A 16,971-nucleotide genomic window follows, 5' to 3' on the forward strand; every position below is an offset into this window, starting at 1 on the left:
ATTCCTCATTTCCTCAACCCTCATTCTTGCAACACGCTCAATTCGATGGGCAGAACGTGGTGTTTTCTCATTTTAATTAACATGTACATGTTTCAGTTTTAGGGACTTTACTGTTTTTTCCGCCATGTTAGCCAGTCAGTAGCCACCTCCCGCGAGCACCCCCTTGGCTATGGAAGGTCAGTTGGGCTCCGTTCACAAGTTCTTCTGTTTCCTATGCAGATACCGAGTTTTGATGATTGGAGATGAAAAAGACCAAGTCAGGAAAGAGGATGAACTTAATAGGCAAGTACTGACGGACCCAGTGCCTTTCCTAGGCCGCTTGACTGGGTTGTCCGCTGCCTAGCACAGGATCATCTAGGGCCGAATCTAGCCTGGTGCCGGTTTCTGGAAATAAAGTGTCATTGGAACACAGCCACACCCATTGCACGTGTAGTCTGCACTGCTTTCACGCTCTCACGGCAGGGTTGAGTGGCTGCAACAGAGACCGCTGGGCCCAAAGAGACTAAATTATTTATTATTAGGCCCTGTGCGGGGAGAGGCCCCTCACCCCGCCTGTCACTGGCCCAGCCTGAGGACGGGTTGGGGAAGGGGTTTGAACTCCTAGCCCAAGAACTTCCCAAGCAAAAACTCCCTTGGGACTTCCCTGGTGGTCCAGAGGTTAAGACTTCGCACCGCCACTGCAGGGGGGCGCCGGTTTGACCCCTGGTGGGGAAACTAAGATCCGACACGCTGCGCAGCACGGCGAAAAGTAAAAAAAAAAAAAAAGAAAGAAGCCTCAGCCTTTTCTTTCCATCTTGGATAATCAGTATTCAATTTGGTTTTTAGCTCTGTATTCAATGAAAAGCCTATTCTCGTTGGAGAAACAGTTGTTTAAAATTAGACAAAAAGAAAATCTAAGCACTAACCACACGTGTTGTCATGAAAACCCGTTTCCAGGTTATGTCACCCCTTGCCCACCAGACTGAAACTTTTTCCCTGTGAAAATGGACCAATCAGTAAGGCATAAAAACCATCATTTCTTTTGTTTTGGTTTATGACTAGTTTGGACATTCGTATCACTTTTGTGAGATTCAAAACTTTTTTGAGACCGAATCTACCCAAGATGAGCGGTGCCCTGCGGCCTGTGGGCTCACGTGGCCCTGTTGCCTCGTCTCTTTCAGCGTGGATGACATCCACTTCCTGGTGCTCCAGAACCTGATCCAGAGCACACTGGCCCTCTCAGACAGCCAGATGGAGATCTACCAGTCATTTCAGGTGGGTGTCGGGGACGCAACGTCAGCTTCACAGCAGTGCTCTGGAACTCGGGGCCCTTCCCAGGCCGGGCCGTGTGAGGTTTCCACCCCTTCACTTCACTGCAGGGCCTCAGAGGACCTGATTGCCCCTGGGACTCTAGCCCTCACTCCGTTCATCTTTTTTTTTCTTCTTTTTTTTTTGGCCACTCCCGAGCCTGTGCTTCCCTTGTTTCTAATGATTGCAAAAGTGTGTTCCAAGTAGAGCCTGTCTACTTTTGTATTTAGTCTCTAAACCCAAAACTCAGCTCTTCAAGCCAGTTTGGAACATGAGGGGGAAAAAAATAAGAAAACGAAAGGCTGGTGTTATTTCTCATCCCACTGATCTGTTTAGACGGGTGCTGTCCCAAACTTGTGGGGATGCTTCTGAGTCAACTGGAGAGCTCTTGTGGCACGTGGGCCCCAGGCCCCCCGCCCCCCGCCGACAGTCTGCAGTCAGGAGTGGAGGGGGCAGGACCCTGACGAGCTCTCCTGCCCAGCCGGGGTTAGAGCTAGCAGGACCTCGGGGGTCGGTCCAACCCCCATCACACGAGAAAGCCCAGCTCCCAAGTTATGGCAAGAGCCTGGTCCCTGTGTCCCAGCCAGGGCCGTGGCCTCACGTTTCCTTCCTCTAGCTCCATTTCCAGTTTGGGTCTGAGCGGTAGGGATGGTGCCAAGGGGCTGTCACTCTCGCTGACCACCCAGGGTGTGGTAAGTCGCATGAGAGAGAGCGCCTGAGCCCAAGGAGGACACGGGGCCCTGCTTCAGCGACCCCTTCCCCTTGGCAGCAGGGAGTGGGAGGTCATTAGGGATGAAGTCGGGGAATTCCCTGGTGGTCCAGTGGTTAGGAGTCCACGCTTTCACTACCAAGGGCCGGCCCGGGTTCCATCCCTGGTCAGGGAACTAAAATCTCACAAGCCACGTGGTGTGCCCACGCCCCACCCCCCAAAAAAAGAAAAGGGATGAGGTCAGAGGCCACCCGGGATCCTACCAGGCTCCCTGCAGCCCCGAGCTTCTGGGAAGTGTGCTGCAGGAAGGTGGACGTCACAGGCACCCCAGATGGCGGTAGTTCACTGTGTCTGTGACAGCCCAGCCTCTTGGGAGTCTTGACGGGCTGTGCCACATCCCCCGCTCACTGTGTGTGGTCTGTGCGCCCTGTTCCGCGCCGGCGGCCGTCTGGGGAGTGCGCCCATCCTCGTCTTCACGTGGAAGAGACAAGCAGAAGGTGTAGGTGTTTCACAGGAAGCTGGATTCAGCTTCCACTTCCGCTTGGGGGGAAGCAGTGATGACCTGACGGCTGCGTCCTGCTTCTTCCCTCCGCCCCGCTCAGTCTTTCCCCATCAGCCTGCTAGTCCGTGCACCAGGACGCACGTAGAGTTGGTACCTGGAGAAATCGAGGGCACTGTGCGCACCTCGGACTGACAGGACCCAGTATGTGCCCAGACCCCACTCTGTCTCCGGGAGAGCCACCCCATGCTGCCCCAGCACCCCAACTGACCACCACTTGACTCCCAATCCCCTGGCCACTGGCTCGAGGATGAGACCTCGTCCTCTCCCTGGTCCCGCCCCTCCCAGCAGTGTGGCCTCGGAAGATCCCTCGAAGCCGGTGAGCCTCAGTCTCCTGTCACCCTCGGGTCCCGGGGTCAGTGCAGCAGAGAACTTTCTAAGCCAGGATTCTCAGACCATGCCTGCAGGTTTTCTTGGCCAGTGCTTTGAACTTTCCTGGAGGCTGGTGTGTACTCGACATTTGCTGTCAATTGACTGAACCAGCGCTGTTCGGAAAACTGGAGTGACGGGACTGCCGGTCCCGCAGTCCGCCGAGCCGCTGCCCCTCTGGGCGGGATCCACATCTGCGAGCCAGGGAGCCATGGCGGCGTGGCCCACGGGGGGAGCCTCAGCACCCAGGACCCAACACCGCCCTCCGTTTTGCCCCATGCTGGGTGCCAGGTGCCCGCTGGGGCAGCAGCACGAGTCGAGTCTGTGTTCTGGAAGGGAGTGACAGTGAATAAACAGATGAGATCGTTTCAGGCAGACACAGTTACTACGGAGAAAAGGAAACAGGTTAATGTAATCGAGTTGACAGCAGCGGAGCAGGACGGAGGAGGATTTGGCCTTTGAGGGGAGGTGTGTGAGCTGAGAGCTGAATGTTAGGAAGTCAGCCACGTAGAGACTGGGGGAGTGTGCTGTCCGAGAAATGGGAGCGGGAAGTGCAAAGGCCCCGAGGCGGCAGTGCCTTGGCTTGTTCAAGAAGCGTGAGGAAGCCGGTGAGGCTGGAGGGTGGTAAGCAAGGGCTGCACTTACTGTAGGAGTCAAGGCCAGGGTGGTGGACCGGGTCCCACTCACGGGGGTCTCGTCAAGCCTAGTGAGGACTGAGAGTTCCCCCTGCAGACAGATGCCATCGGGGCTTCGAGGCAGGGAAGGAACGTGTGGTCTGATTTAGGCATCAAAGGGCTACTTTGGCTGCTGTGCAGAGTGGTCGGGCTGGGGGCAGGGGGCCACGGGGAGAAACGATGGTGGCATGGCCCAGATGGTGGCAGTGTAGATGGCACAGACCAGATGTGTCTGGGAACATATTTTGGGGGTAGAGCCCAGCAGACATGCTGATGGGTTAGGTCGTGGTAAGGGATACAGTGGTATCAGAGATGATTCTGCGTCAGCTCCCAGCGTCTTTGCAGCCAGAGAAATAGGCATCCGCCTTTCCCTGCAGTTGCCTGTTCTCTGTACTCTCTGAGGTGACGTGAAGGTGGGTGCAGGCCGACCGTCGGGATGTGGGCTTCCTCCGGGCTCTCCCCCACCGCCAACCGCTTCCTCCATCAGTGATCAGCTGTGGCTTCTGTGCATCCACATCTGGGTCTTCCCCCTGCCGGCTGGGGAGCCCTGTTCACCACGGCCTGCTGTGTTACAGACGTTCCGCCTCTACCGGGAGTACAAGGACCACATCCTGGTGAAGGCCTTCGTGGAGTACCAGAAGAGGAGCTTGGTCAACCGGCGCCGGGTCAACCACACGCTGGGCCCCAAGAAAAACCGCGCTCTGCCCTTCGCGCCCATGTCCTACCAGTTGTCCCAGACCTACCACAGGTGAGCACGGGGAGGGCGGGGCCTGTCTGCGGAGAGGAGCACAGGTGAGCGGAAGTGACGGGCGTCCCTCTTCATCAGAGAGCGGGGCGGCCTGGGCCTCGCGAGACACAGCCTCTGGGACCAAGTTTCTCATCAATGTCTGTCCCCCCTTCTATGGGAATAAGGTTAATGCTTGCCGTATTTTGTGTTGGGGTATTTTACCAATTTTGTAGGTAGTTTGTTTCCCTTTTTTCCATCAAATTGGGGAGTTTCTAATAATTAGACCAGCTAAAAGTGCACCCTCCTGGTTGGGCCTAACCTCGGTCCTAATCTTCACGGCTCCGAGCTGTACCAGGCCGCCTGCCTTGCAGGCTCACACACTTCATTTGGAAGCCATCATGTACTTTTTGGGTTTTTTTAAGTTGCTCTTTTTATATATATATAAATTTATTTATTTATTTATTTATTTTGGGCTGCGTTGGCTCTTTGTTGCTGCGTGTGGGCTTCTCATTGCGGTGGCTTCTCTTGTTGGGGAGCACGGGCTCTAGGCACGTGGGCTTCAGTAGTTGTGGCACGCGGGCTCAGTAGTTGTGGCTTGCGGGCTCTAGAGCGCAGGGTTGGTAATTGTGGCGCACGGGCTTAGTTGCTCCTTGGCATGTGGGAGCTTCCTGGGCCAGGGCTCGAACCCGTGTCCCCTGCATTGGCAGGCGGATTCTTAACCACTGTGCCACCAGGGAAACCCCATCATGTACTTTTTAGACCCAGTTTGCGGCACGTCAGCAAAAGGTTGTTACAGGGTCTGGACAGAGGCAAGGGCTTGACTGCAGGCTCCGAGTGGAGACTGTGAGATCGAACACACGCATGTCCCCTCCCCTCTGTAGGGGTTCAGGGCTTGCCTCGTGTAAAGATGATTACAAAAAGCACGTTCATCTCCCCCAATCTGGTACCGCGAGGCCTAGGGTTTGGGGTTAGATGAAAAGGTGCAGCATCTTCATCTGAGATGGAAAACAGGGCTTCCAGGGAGAAGCCGGTGTGTTTAGTGTTGACGGCAAGATGTGAAGTGCCCTCAGCCCATCCGCACTAAGGCCTCCAGCACCCTGTCCTCAGAAAGGCCCTTCCCTTTTCTTTCTGCGTAGGATTTTCACGTGGCGATTTCCGAGTACCATCTGCACAGAATCATTCCAGTTCTTCGACAGAATCCGGGCTGCCGGCAAGTTGGACCAGCCTGATAATTTTTCCTTCAAAGACCAGGATAATAACGACTCCACGAGCGACCTGGTGGCATTTTCTTTGGACGGCCCTGGAGGACACTGTGTGGCCGTCCTGACCCTTTTCTCTTTGGGCCTTGTTTCCATGGACGTCAGGATCCCAGAGCAGATCGTTGTGGTGGACAGTTCCATGGTGGAGAACGAGGTCATTAAGAGGTAAGAGCCAGGGCAGCCGCTGGGCTGCTGCTCCGAGCACCGTTGGGGGCTTTGGGCACCATCACTTCCTCTCAGGCTGTGGCATCTGCAATTTTATTTCCTCAGTCATCTGGTTTTTATTTTCAACGAACACGTGCTGCGTTTCTCTGCGTTGCGCTTGGCATTGTGTGGGTATTTGCCGTACAAAGACAGCAGGGCCTCGGCAGTGCCTTCCGGGAGCTCCCGGGTCGGGGCCTCACGGATCCGTGAACCAGGGATTCCAGTACGGTGTCCAGTGCAGCACCTTCTGCTGGTGCCTCTGGGCGCCGGGGGAGCCAGAGGAGGGGGTGACTGGGCCACACCAAAGAGAAGGACCCAGAACAGTGTGGCACGGAGGGTGGGGTAGGCAGAGCAGGGGGGGGTCGTTAAAGGTTCCTTGAGGCTGTAACAGCTGAATTGGGATTTAATGGAAAAGCAGGCATTTTTGGACAGAGACTAGGAAGCGTTTCCAGGCCGAAGGGACAGCCCTTGGAGAGACACAGGTATAGGGACGTGGGGTACGGGGTGGGTATGGAAGGTGGACGAGGGAGATGAATCTGGAGCGCAGTCTGTGCTAACCTGACCTCACAGCCGGATGCCAGGGCTGTGTCTGTGGTCGGAGCGCTGCTCTCTGAGGGGGCGGCCAGACCAGCAGAAGACTTGGCTGGGCTCCGTCGTCCAGGTCCGTTTTCCGCTCCTAGCCTGGGAAAGGACGGCGCCTTGGAAGAGGACGAGGATGAAGAGGAAGACCTGGACGAAGGCTCGGGGGCCAAGCGCCGGAGCATCGAGGTGAAAGCCCGCCAGGCCTCCCACACCAACTACCTGCTGATGAAGGGCTGCTGCGCCCCCGGCATCGTCAGCAACCGCAACCTCAACCCCAGCGACAGCATCGTGGTGAACTCCTGCCGGGTCAAGCTCCGGCTGCGCTGCACCCCGAAGCCCACCGGGCTCGGAGCCGCTGGTGAGTGCCCCCAGCTGCCCCACGGCCCAGGCCTGGGGCTCATGGCCAGGCTCCCAAGGCCGCGTGCAGCGGCCGTCACTGACTGAGCCAAAGCGGAAGGCAAAGGGAAGGCCTGCTGTCCGCAGCAGCCGGCGCAGAGGGCGCGTCCTGAGCTGCCTGCTTCGGGAGCCCTGGGCTGTGCCCGCTGTGCGGTTAGCGCTCACCATGGTCTCTTTGCCCGAGTGTTGTCTTTTGACCTCTTGCTGTGAAAAATGAGTACTCTGCTTATATTCGTTCTCTCTCATCTCCTTTACTTCCAGTTTTTACACTTTTCTGAGTTCTTCTGTTGATTGCCTTTGAGACGATGATGACTTGCTTAAACCTCCATTCCCTGCACCCTTAATTTCTGGCAGTCTCTCCTTCCTCCACGTAAAATGAGAATATTAGGGCCTCGTCCCTGCACTTCTCTTCCCCCTTCCTACCCCTTTCCTGCTCTGTCTGACTTGCCTTTATTTTCACGTGTTGAGGTGTTTACCTTCACAACCACAGTCAGTATTCTGTGCTGTGTCAGGAGCGCTTGGCCCAGGCAAAAATGTGATGACCTGTAGCCTGTGGTCTGAGCAGAGACACCTTGTACAGGAAGCACCAGAAACCAGCCGTGGCTGGTGTGAACAAAAGTCGGGACTCATGGAGGGGTCCCGGCGTATCTCACGGGGTCTGCGAGCCGTGGACATGGGAGCATCAGGAAGGGTGGGGCCCGGGCAGCCTGAGTGGAGGGCCACCCCGCTCCCTCCAGAGCTCTAGGGTTCTGGCTCTCAGACCCCAGCCCCACCTTTGAGCCCTTCCCTGTGAGTCTTGAACAAGAGAATCATACTGGCTCTGGGGATTGAGCGGGCTGCAGTCAAGGGCCCAGGGCGGCATGTATCAGGGACCTGACTGCCAGGGGCCCAACCGTGTCCACCCAGAAGACAACCCCTGGACATTTGGGGGAGCAGTGAGTCGGTGTTGGAGCATGACCTGCCTCGGCATCGCTTGTACACTGGTCTGGTGGGGGAGGGGCTTCTCAGGGCTGATTCTGGTCCTCCTGGTCTCCACAGTCACTTCTCTGGAAGAGCTGATGGTGGGAACCTCCTGCCTCCCTGACACATTCACCAGGCTGATAAACAGCCAGGAGGACACCTGCAGCTTGGAAGAGTTCGCCCACCAGCTGGCGCTATCTGGGTACAAACCCGGAGACGTGTCCGCCGCCCTGGAAGTCCAGGGGGCCATCGCAGCGGCCGGTTGCTTTGGGGTGGACAGGGTGGAGTTGAGCCGAAGGTTCTCCGCCTTGGCGAGGACAGATGGGGAGCGCTCCCGGACCTTCGCAGACTACGTCCAGGTGAGCAGTACTCTCAGGCAGCCTGTGGTAGCCAAACCAGAAGTAGCAACTCACGGGCCAGACGCACGCTGCGGGTGGGCTTGGCTTGGGGCATGTAGTGGAATTTTTTCAAAAGCTGGATTCGTTGTCAACATTGAAGACAGGAGATCTAGCCTGAAATTTTGCCAGCTTCTCCTGAACTTTAGAAGGTCTGGCCACTCTGGGCCCTGTTTCTTCAGCACAGCTGGCCGGAGCCCCCCCAAGCCATGGGCCTTGTCCTCCCCAGCTCTCTGCTGTCTCCAGGTACCCTGCACCTGGTCCACAGTACTCACCACTTTGTTAGTGCAAGTCCGCGTGCCTGACGCGCAATGAGGCCCAACAAGCCGAAACGTCGGAGTTTGGAGGGGAGAAAGGTTTACTGCAGGGCCCTGCAAGGAGACAGGTGGCTCATGCCCCAAAAAGCCCCGAGCTCTCTGAAAGGTTTTAGCAAAGCATTTTTAAAGGCCAGGTGAGGGAGAGGGGTCTCAGGGTTCGTGATCAGCTCGTGTACAGTTCTCTGATTGGCTGATGGTGAGGGAACAGGGTGGTGTCACAGGGGTTAGTTAACATTGTCAGTCCTTAGGTGCCAGTAGGTCTGGGGACTGCAAATTTAAATTTCTTCCATTTGATGGGGTGGGGGGCGGGGGGTCGCCTCTGTAAAACAGTTCAGGAAAGTGCACCAGGTACTGTTACCTGGGTACTTCAGAGAGGAGCTAAAGCAGAGGGTGTGGGGGAAAGGCCTGCCCCGCAAAGGCCCCGTAGGGTCCTGCTTGGTTACAGCTTTCCCTGCCCGGACCCATTTTCATCAGTGACCCTTGAACCCAAAGAATGTGAGAAGAGTTGGACCTTTTAGATCAAGTGCCCCGGGACCTGGCTTGCCCTCTCGCGTGTCAGTTGTCATCGATGTTGTGTGTTACTGATGTTGCGAGGTGCCTGCCTTGCTGTGTGTTCTTGGGGCAGCGGGGAGGGGGTGGAAGTCGATACTTGTCATTATCAAAGGAGTTCTTACCCATACAGGAAATACAAGAGGGCTGTTGAGTACCTTTCACTTGGTGTTGGATTGTTCTTAAAACTCATGGTGCCTCTGGGGCCCTGGGAGGGAGGGTGAGGATTTTCCCCAGGCCCCGGTGCTGGAGCCCAGGCAGCGGATCCCACTGACTGCCGAGAGGCGAGGGGCAGGCAGCTCCCTCTGTTCCCTGGTGTCCAGCACAGGGCCCTAGTGGCGCATGCGCAGCTAACCCTCCCCAGACCCGCATGATGTGGGTGTGAGTCCTGCGTCCAGGCTGTGAACAGGGGCAAACTCCTTGGATCTTGACTTGTGGGATTTTTAATAAAAAAGGAAAAGATGTTGGTGAATCCCTGTGTGCTGCCCAGAGTTGGTGCAGCTCGTAGATAAGAACAAGGACGTGGGAAGAGGGCATGCGTGGTGAACGAGGGAAGGAGTCGCTGTCCTTCACTTGGGAATAATTACGGCTTTTGCAGAAGAACTTGGTAACCCTCGGGGTGTTAAGTCTAGGAGGAGCTGGCCAGGTAGAAGGAGACTTGTAAGGTCACATCAGCTTTGAGGGCGCAGGCGGAGCCACCTGTCCTGAAGGAGCTGGGCTGGCCACTTGCTCAGAACGCTTAAACACCTCAGGCAGGGGAAGGGGGACCCCAATGACGCTGGGGATCCCTACAGACGCCGTGTGTCTCCTGCTTTTCCTAGGACCTCTTAGAGCAACAGCAGGTACTGGAAGTCGGCGGCAACACCGCTCGCCTGGTGTCCGTGGCCTCTGCCGAGCCCTGGCTCCTGCACTCAGTGCGGCTAAAAGACAAAGAGGAGGGCACTGACCCTCAAAGAGAAGATCCCCAGGCCAGACCCCCCGAGGGGCCTTCCAGCGAGGACGACCCCTCTGAGAGGCAGGCACCACCTTCTCAGGGCCCCCTGAACGCCAAGAGGCGTGCCAGCTGGGCCAGTGCAGATGTGGACAGCCAGGGAGGGGGAACCGACCCCGAGAGTGCCCCGGAGCCCCCCACAAAGAGGCCCACACTCCAGGACGTGCGTTTGGCCCCCAGCCTGGGGCCCAGAGCAGAAGAAGAACCAGAAACCCAGGTGCCTGCCCTGCCCACAGCTCCTGAGGACACAGGCGTGAGGGAGCCTCCCCCCAGAGCATCGGAAGCCAGGCAGGAGGACCAAGAGGGCGTCGGGGTACCCAGCTCCCCAGGCCGAGAGCAGCTGAGCTGTCAGGCCCAGCCTCCGGAGGGCCCTGAAGACCCCAGAGGTACCAAACCCTGTCCCGCACACCACCTTCCCCCCCCCCGCCCATTCTCTGTCACGGGGCCCGATGGGCCGGGAACCTGCTGCAGCCACAAAAGGGGCCTTTACATCAGCTTTTCACGGCCTCGACTTCGAGGGGGAAGCTCTTGCCTATTGACACTCATATTTCCACTAGAGGGCAGAGGCCTTAGATGCTCCTAAGCCGACCTGTGAATCATGAGGACAGGGCGCTCTCTTGGTTCTGGAAAGAGGTGTTTCCTGAAGCATCCCTGTCAGGAAGCAGAAAGGGGAGGGCTCTGGCCTCCCCAGGGGCCTGGCAGGTGCCCCGTTTTCCTCTCCCATGCTATAATCCTCTGGGATGTCTTTGCCCAAGGGTTTCACACCCCCAGCTCTGCAGTCAGGGCTTCAGGCGCTCGCCGCTCCCCGGGGCGGGGCGTCCTGGGGCCCTGAGCACAGCTGCACACTTGCACCCTGCCACCCGTCCCGTGTTGTCCTGGGCATGCAGGCTTTGCCCGCCACGCCCCGCCACCCCAGGGTGAAGGCTCTGAGGAGCGGGATTGCTGTTGCTTTGTTCACTGCTTTATCCCCAGACCCAGAAGGACTTGCGGGATGAATGAAGGAGGGAGAGATGGGCCTCACCTTCTTCAGTCTCCCACACCCTTTCTCTCTTGTCAGGTTTGGCGGACGGTTCTGCGGCCGGGGGCCTCTCCCAGGCAGCGTGGGAAAGGTGAGTGTGCTTCGGACTCAGGTGGCCTGGGCCGGGGGGGAGCGGTGAGGGCCTTGGGGGTTGTCCCCAGGGTCCAAGATCAGTTATTACGTGAAGGTCTTTCACAGAGATCTGTGTAGCACAGGGGTCCGGGACACGGGAGGGACTGTTGGTCTCGCTCCCTGGGGGGCCAGGCAGGTGCTCCTTGCACGTGGTGGACGAGGGCCCAGCAGTGCTGACTGCTGTAGCGCCCGGTCCGTCGGGAACAGTGGGTGTCACAAAAGCCTTTCTGGCGAGGGGGCGCCTGCCCCAGTGTGTACATCACCCTCAGGTTGGCCGGGCCGTGCTCTCCCAGCTTAGATGTCGCCCCCCGCCAGGGCCCAGTCATGCAGTCAGAGCCAAGTGTCCAGCTACCCTGGGGCTTGTCTCACGCCGGGACCCTGTGTGTCAGACCAGTCACTGGTTAAGCTTTTAGCAGAAACCTTCTAAGGAAAGTGTGTCTGGAACCCCCATATACAGCACAGAAGTAGAACTTTTGAGTACAGACCTGAGAACTTGGTCAGAAGGCGAGGCAGCCAGTGGCCTGGGTCCCGGATGGAGCTGGTAAATCCAGAGGTCCTAGCACTTCCCCCGCCCCCATCCCCCTGCCCCCGCCAGTGTGCGGTGATGTGGGTCCGGCGCTCGTGGGCCGTGGGGCTGGGACCCTGTCTGTCCAGATGGGGGAGGGGGAGGTGGAAGAGCAAGAGGGAGACGGTCCCCAGCCCTGAGCCCCAGGCCAGGCGCCGGACCTCGCTGAGCATTGGGGTCCCATGGAGCTGGGACCATGCGAGCCTGACGCCCATGTGCCCACCCCGCAGGGACTGTGAGAGCATCCGCTTCATCGGGCGCCCGTGGCGCATCGTGGACGGCCGCCTGAACACGCCTGTGATCAAGGGCATGATGGAGGGCATGCTGCACCACATCATGACCAGGCCCGGCGTGCCCGAGAGCTGCCTGCTACAGCACTACGAGGGCGTCCTGCAGCCCCTCGCTGTGCTCGAGCTGCTCCAGGTGTGACTGGGCTCGGGGAGGGTCCTCACTGGGTCCCTGTCCCCCACTGCAGCTCCCTCTTCCTGGGCCTGGGCTTGAGTCTCAGAGGGCCAGGGTTGGTGGGCGCATTGGCTGAGCTCGAGGGTGTGGCCGCCACGTACAGGTTTGGCCCGCGGGGGTGCACTGGTCTCCTGGCAGACAGCCAGGCTCCTCAGAAGAGCCTCGGGCCCCAGGTGTCCCCCGCACTGCTTACTCCCCACCCCCCGTCAGCCCCACTGCCCTCTGAGGCCGCGGCGCTGGCCGAGCCCCATGCCTGCTTCTGTCCTCCTGCCTCTGGCCTCTGTGCCCTTTAGCGCTGCTGGCGCCCAGCCTCCCACATCCCCCACCCCTGCCCTGGGTTCCTGTCCCCAGGCCGTCCCTCACAGCACCCTTTCCCAGCCCCGAGCTGCTGCCCAGGCCTACATGTTGGCGTTCCCGGGGTCTTGCCTCTGACCCTCTCTCTAGACCAGGGCTCAGAGGCTCACAGGCCCACAGGGACAGGTGAGTAGTGAGTGACAAGCCCCCGTGGGTGGCAGGAGAGCTGGAGACGTGCTCGCAGCCTCCTGAGGGCAGCTCAGCCTGATGGCCGCCGTGAGCTCCGGCCCTGTGTGCCCTGGGCCTCCAGCTTTTCCACAGAAGTGGAAACGGGAAGTTCAGTGTGAAATTCCCCGCACTTTACAGCAGGTCTGGGCCAAACAGAACCCCATCTGGAAGCTGGCCTGCAACCCCTGCTCAACACAGGGCTGCTGTACAGATGCTGGTCACGCGCTTCTCTCTCTTGCCCTGGGCTTTTGCCTAAACCCCCCTGGTCAATCCCTACTCGTCTCTCAAGGCCAGGTTCAGGTGTTTGTTCTGGGAGCAGCTCCGGGCACAGAGGACGTGGTCCTCGAATGCCCCTGTGAACCGGTCTGTCTGTGTCATCTGCAGGGCCTGGAATCCCTCGGCTGCGTTCAGAAGCGCCAGCTGAGAAAGCTCCCGGCCGTCTCGCTCTTCTCTAAGCCGGTGGGCGGAGAGGCAGACACGCCCCCCAGCCCAGGCGGGAGCCCCATGGTCTTCTACGAGCCCACGCTGGACTGCACGCTCCGCCTGGGCCGCGCCTTCCCCCACGAGGCCAACTGGAACAAGTGGGTCCACTTCTGAGCCTCCTGTCCCAGCGCCGGCCCTGAGGAGAGGATGTTCTCTCCTGGGGGTCCCACGTGTGCGGTACAGCCTGGCGAGGTCAGGGCACGGGGGGGCCCTGCGTCCCGCCTGCTGCACGGGGACACTGTGTGCCCAGCCTGCGGCCCCGCCTGTAGTTCCTGGCCTGGAACTCTGGAAGGAAGCCTGCCCGCCCGCCTGCTCCCAGGCCCTTCCGGGGCTGCCCCGAGGACTGTGCTTCGTCAGCCCGGGGCCTGGGGGAGAGCTTGGAGACACTGGTCCCGCCTGCTCTCCTCCTCGTGTTCCCGATCTCTCTGGAACCTGGGTTGTGGGGAGCGTCCTCCAAGGGCTTCCGAGGCGAGGCTGCCCAGGCCCCGAGCCTTCTGTACGGACATCCACTGGCCAGTGAGGGGTCAGGAGCTGGGGGCCGTGGGGGTCTGCCCCATGCACGCAGACCTCGCGTTCCAGATTCCAGCCACCCCGCCGCGGAGGACTCTCCCTGCTCCCTGGAAAGCCCTTGTGGCCTGAGGGGCAGGGCCTCTTGGGGCCGTGTCACGGAGCGGGGCTGGGTGCCCCACTGCCGAGGGCCCGGCATAGACTTGCTCCTCTCCAGGCAGCACCCCTGACCCCTGGGCTGGGGCTGAGCCTGCGACCCGCCTGCAGGCCTCCTGCCACCTAGGAACGGGGAGTCCCGGCAGGTTTGGGGTTTGTTTTGTTCTTTCAACCTGTTATTAAGAAAAAAAAAAATCCCCTGGCATGTATTTATATATTTTTTAATTAAAGCGAAGTAAAATGCAATTTGTTGTGTGTGTTATCTAAAGAATCTTTGATCCCCTGGGGGCTCCTTGTTTTTCAACCTCGGAACAGCCGGGAATAAGATGTTGCCTGTAAAACCGAAGAGTCGGGGTGCTGGGCGCAGCCTGACCGCCTGCGGCTGCCTTGGAAGTCCATCCTCCCACCCAGCTGGGCCCGTGCCTGTCCCTTGACAGGCGTCCGGCAGCACCCAATCCAGGGCAGGCCTGCCGGCCAATCGTGGCCCCAAATGCCAGCAGGCCGCAGAGGTCTCAGGCCTAGGGCGTGGATTTGGCCCGTGGCTGTTCTCTTTTAGCCCACATTTCTTTTTCTGTTGTTTTTTTAGTTTCCAACATTTTTTTAAAATTGGAGTTTTCACATTTTGTACAAATCCAGATCTCTGTCTTCTCTTGAAAGATGAGAAACCTGGTAACACTGCCTGTGACGGTCACACGTACGGGACCTGCCCCCCTAGTCACCGCCGCTGCACCCCCAGGCCCAGTCTCGGGCCCATTGCAGCTCATCTCACAGCCTGCAGCTTCTGACCTGGCCCAGCTAGCGGCCCTGTGTTTCCATCCTCCCTCTGCCAGGCGCCTGGTCCCCGGGCCAGACTCCAGAGTGACGGGGCGGTGGGCAGGGGAGCGGGGCATGAGGTCTAGGGTCTTGAGGGTGAACCCCCCTAGCACAGCCAAGACCTGGCCAAGTCTTAGCATCATTTTTACTCAAGTGTGGAAAACTAGCATTTGGGGGGATTTTCTGAGATCAAGTAGAACAGTGGATGTGATCTGCTTTGTAAACACGTGCTGATTTTGTGGGAGTGCGTTGTGTGGCAGGAGCAAGGTAAGGTTGGTGTTTTAATTGAAGGATAGCTGATTGACAGTGCTGTGCCGATCTCTGCTGTACAGCAAAGTGTCTCAGTTACACACATAGAGACATTCTTTTTCTTATATTTTTTCCATTAAAGTTTATCCCAGGAGATTGGCTAGGGTTCCCTATGCTTTGTAGTAGGACTCTGTTTTGGGGATCCATTCTTTTTTTTTTTTTTTGGTATGTGGGCCTCTCACTGTTGTGGCCTCTCCCATTGCGTAGCACAGGCTCCGGACGCGCAGGACCGGCGGCCATGGCTCACGGGCCCAGCCGCCCCGCGACACGTGGGATCCTCCCAGACCGGGGCACGAACCCGCGTGCCCTGCTTCGGCAGGCGGCAGGCAGACCCTCAGCCACTGCGCCACCAAGGAAGCCCTGGGATCCATTCTTGATGTTCACGTCTCAGGGCCTTGGTTTTCTCATCTGAGAAATGGGGATGGAATATCCTCCTCACAGGAGGGCCAGAGGAGTTGAAGAACACCAAGGGCAAGCACAGCTCAGCCAAGTCTGTTTCCTCTCCTGTTCCCCCAGTCGAGGGACAGTTTGGGCATGTGTATGGGAGCTGGGACATAGGGATGTGGGGTCAGCTCTTGATGCTGAAATCTCAGCCTCTGTGCACAGGTGCCAAATTGAATCTTGGAAACAGAGATTTGGGGGAAGCAGAAAAGAATAGCTTTATTGCAAAGGGGGACACAGCAGGCTCCCTCCCTGAAAAACTGTATCATGTCCCAACCCAGGAGGATTTGATGAGTTTTATCAATGTTTCAAGGGTGGGGTTGCTGTTAAGATTAGGGTGTGTGCAGGGCTTGCACTCCTCTGATCTGGTCTTGGGTAATCTTGTTGATGAGCTTCTCTGGTATGAAAAATGCTGACATCTTCCATTTGTTGGGTTTTAATTCTATAATAAATAGCTTAAAGACACTGATATGTGTATCCCCTGAGGTGGAACCAGGACCCTGCCCCCAGGCTGCACTATTGTTTCTTGGCTGCCCCTCCCTTGTCTTTGCATCCCTTTCCTTCCCGGATTAGTGACTGTTCCAATCTGCCCTTTGGAACTCAGGGAAGGTCATGGAGGCTGGAGTCTGTTCCCTACAAGAAATGGGGGACAGGGGACTTCCCCGGTGGTCCAGTGGTTAAGACTCCGTCCTTCCCCTGCAGGGGGTGCGTGTTCAATCCCTGGTCGGGGAACTAAGATCCCACATGCCGCGGGGTGCAGCCAAAAAAATAAAGAAAAAAGAAAAAAAAAAGCAGGGGACAGAAAAGCTTCCGTGCCCAGGAGCCCCACAGGGTCCTGCTCGGTTTCATTACTCCTTTTTACTTACATAAACCATGAGTCAATCCATTCTCTTTAAACACTTAAAACATTACAGATATGATTTAAGCCTCCAGGCTGCTTTCTCCTTCAGGCCTTTTCTCTTCATTTACATACCTTTTACGCTCCCCTACCCCCGAGAAAACATAGACGTGTGTGATGACACTTTACATAGTGACACCGCTCCGGCTGTTCACCCTGCAGTGTCCCTGGCTCATCTGTATCCGCACGTAGAGAGCTACACGCTATGTAATCGCTATGGTAGGAGCCCTGGCACTGAGGTCCTGATTTTATTCCCTCTTCACTGAAATTGCTTCCTGGTTTCCCCCACTGAGCATCCTCTCGGCTGCCTTCTCAGGATCCGCCTCCCTTCTTCCTGGAGCTCAATCAGTTCTCGTTCAGTCTGCTGCTGCTGCCAGCCTCCTCCCACGTCCCCTCCCTTCCCTTGCAGCCTCCTTTCGCCCAGGGCCGCCCAGAGAGTGAGCTCTGTCCTCTGACTACCTGACCACCCATCCTTCCCTTGGGCCCTTGACCCACTTATGCCGGGGACTTTCCAGATGTGCATGTGCATATATGTGTTGTGTGTGTGTATGTGTGTACATGTACACGTGTGTGTGTGTACACACACATGTGATCTCCCTGCTTAGTGTGGTCACACTGCCCACTGCCCAATGCGGGTCCACCCACCCAAGGAGTAGAATTCAGCCCTTGTTGAATTTTAAAAAGAAC

General features: G+C 57.8%; 1 protein-coding gene across 2 annotated transcripts in view; it reads left to right on the plus strand.

Annotated features, from left to right (window-relative positions):
* The window catches only part of GTF3C1 (general transcription factor IIIC subunit 1), a 72,325-nt gene extending 58,256 nt beyond the window's left edge, over window positions 1-14,069 (plus strand). For both annotated transcript variants that reach the window (XM_089895987.1, XM_022588456.3), the window contains exons 28-37: window positions 220-282; window positions 1,161-1,254; window positions 4,174-4,346; window positions 5,462-5,749; window positions 6,469-6,728; window positions 7,805-8,085; window positions 9,809-10,364; window positions 11,036-11,087; window positions 11,924-12,116; window positions 13,062-14,069. In XM_089895987.1, the coding sequence (XP_089752113.1) occupies window positions 220-282; window positions 1,161-1,254; window positions 4,174-4,346; window positions 5,462-5,749; window positions 6,469-6,728; window positions 7,805-8,085; window positions 9,809-10,364; window positions 11,036-11,087; window positions 11,924-12,116; window positions 13,062-13,274 (2,173 nt within the window). In that variant the 3' untranslated portion in view covers window positions 13,275-14,069. The remainder of the gene's footprint in view (window positions 1-219; window positions 283-1,160; window positions 1,255-4,173; window positions 4,347-5,461; window positions 5,750-6,468; window positions 6,729-7,804; window positions 8,086-9,808; window positions 10,365-11,035; window positions 11,088-11,923; window positions 12,117-13,061) is intronic.
* Window positions 14,070-16,971: the final 2,902 nt, after the last annotated feature.

This window comes from Delphinapterus leucas, chromosome 15 (assembly GCF_059928025.1).
Source record: "Delphinapterus leucas isolate spDelLeu-1000000601 "Yukka" chromosome 15, BTC_Dleu_Yukka2, whole genome shotgun sequence".
Classification (NCBI taxonomy): Eukaryota; Metazoa; Chordata; class Mammalia; order Artiodactyla; family Monodontidae; genus Delphinapterus; species Delphinapterus leucas.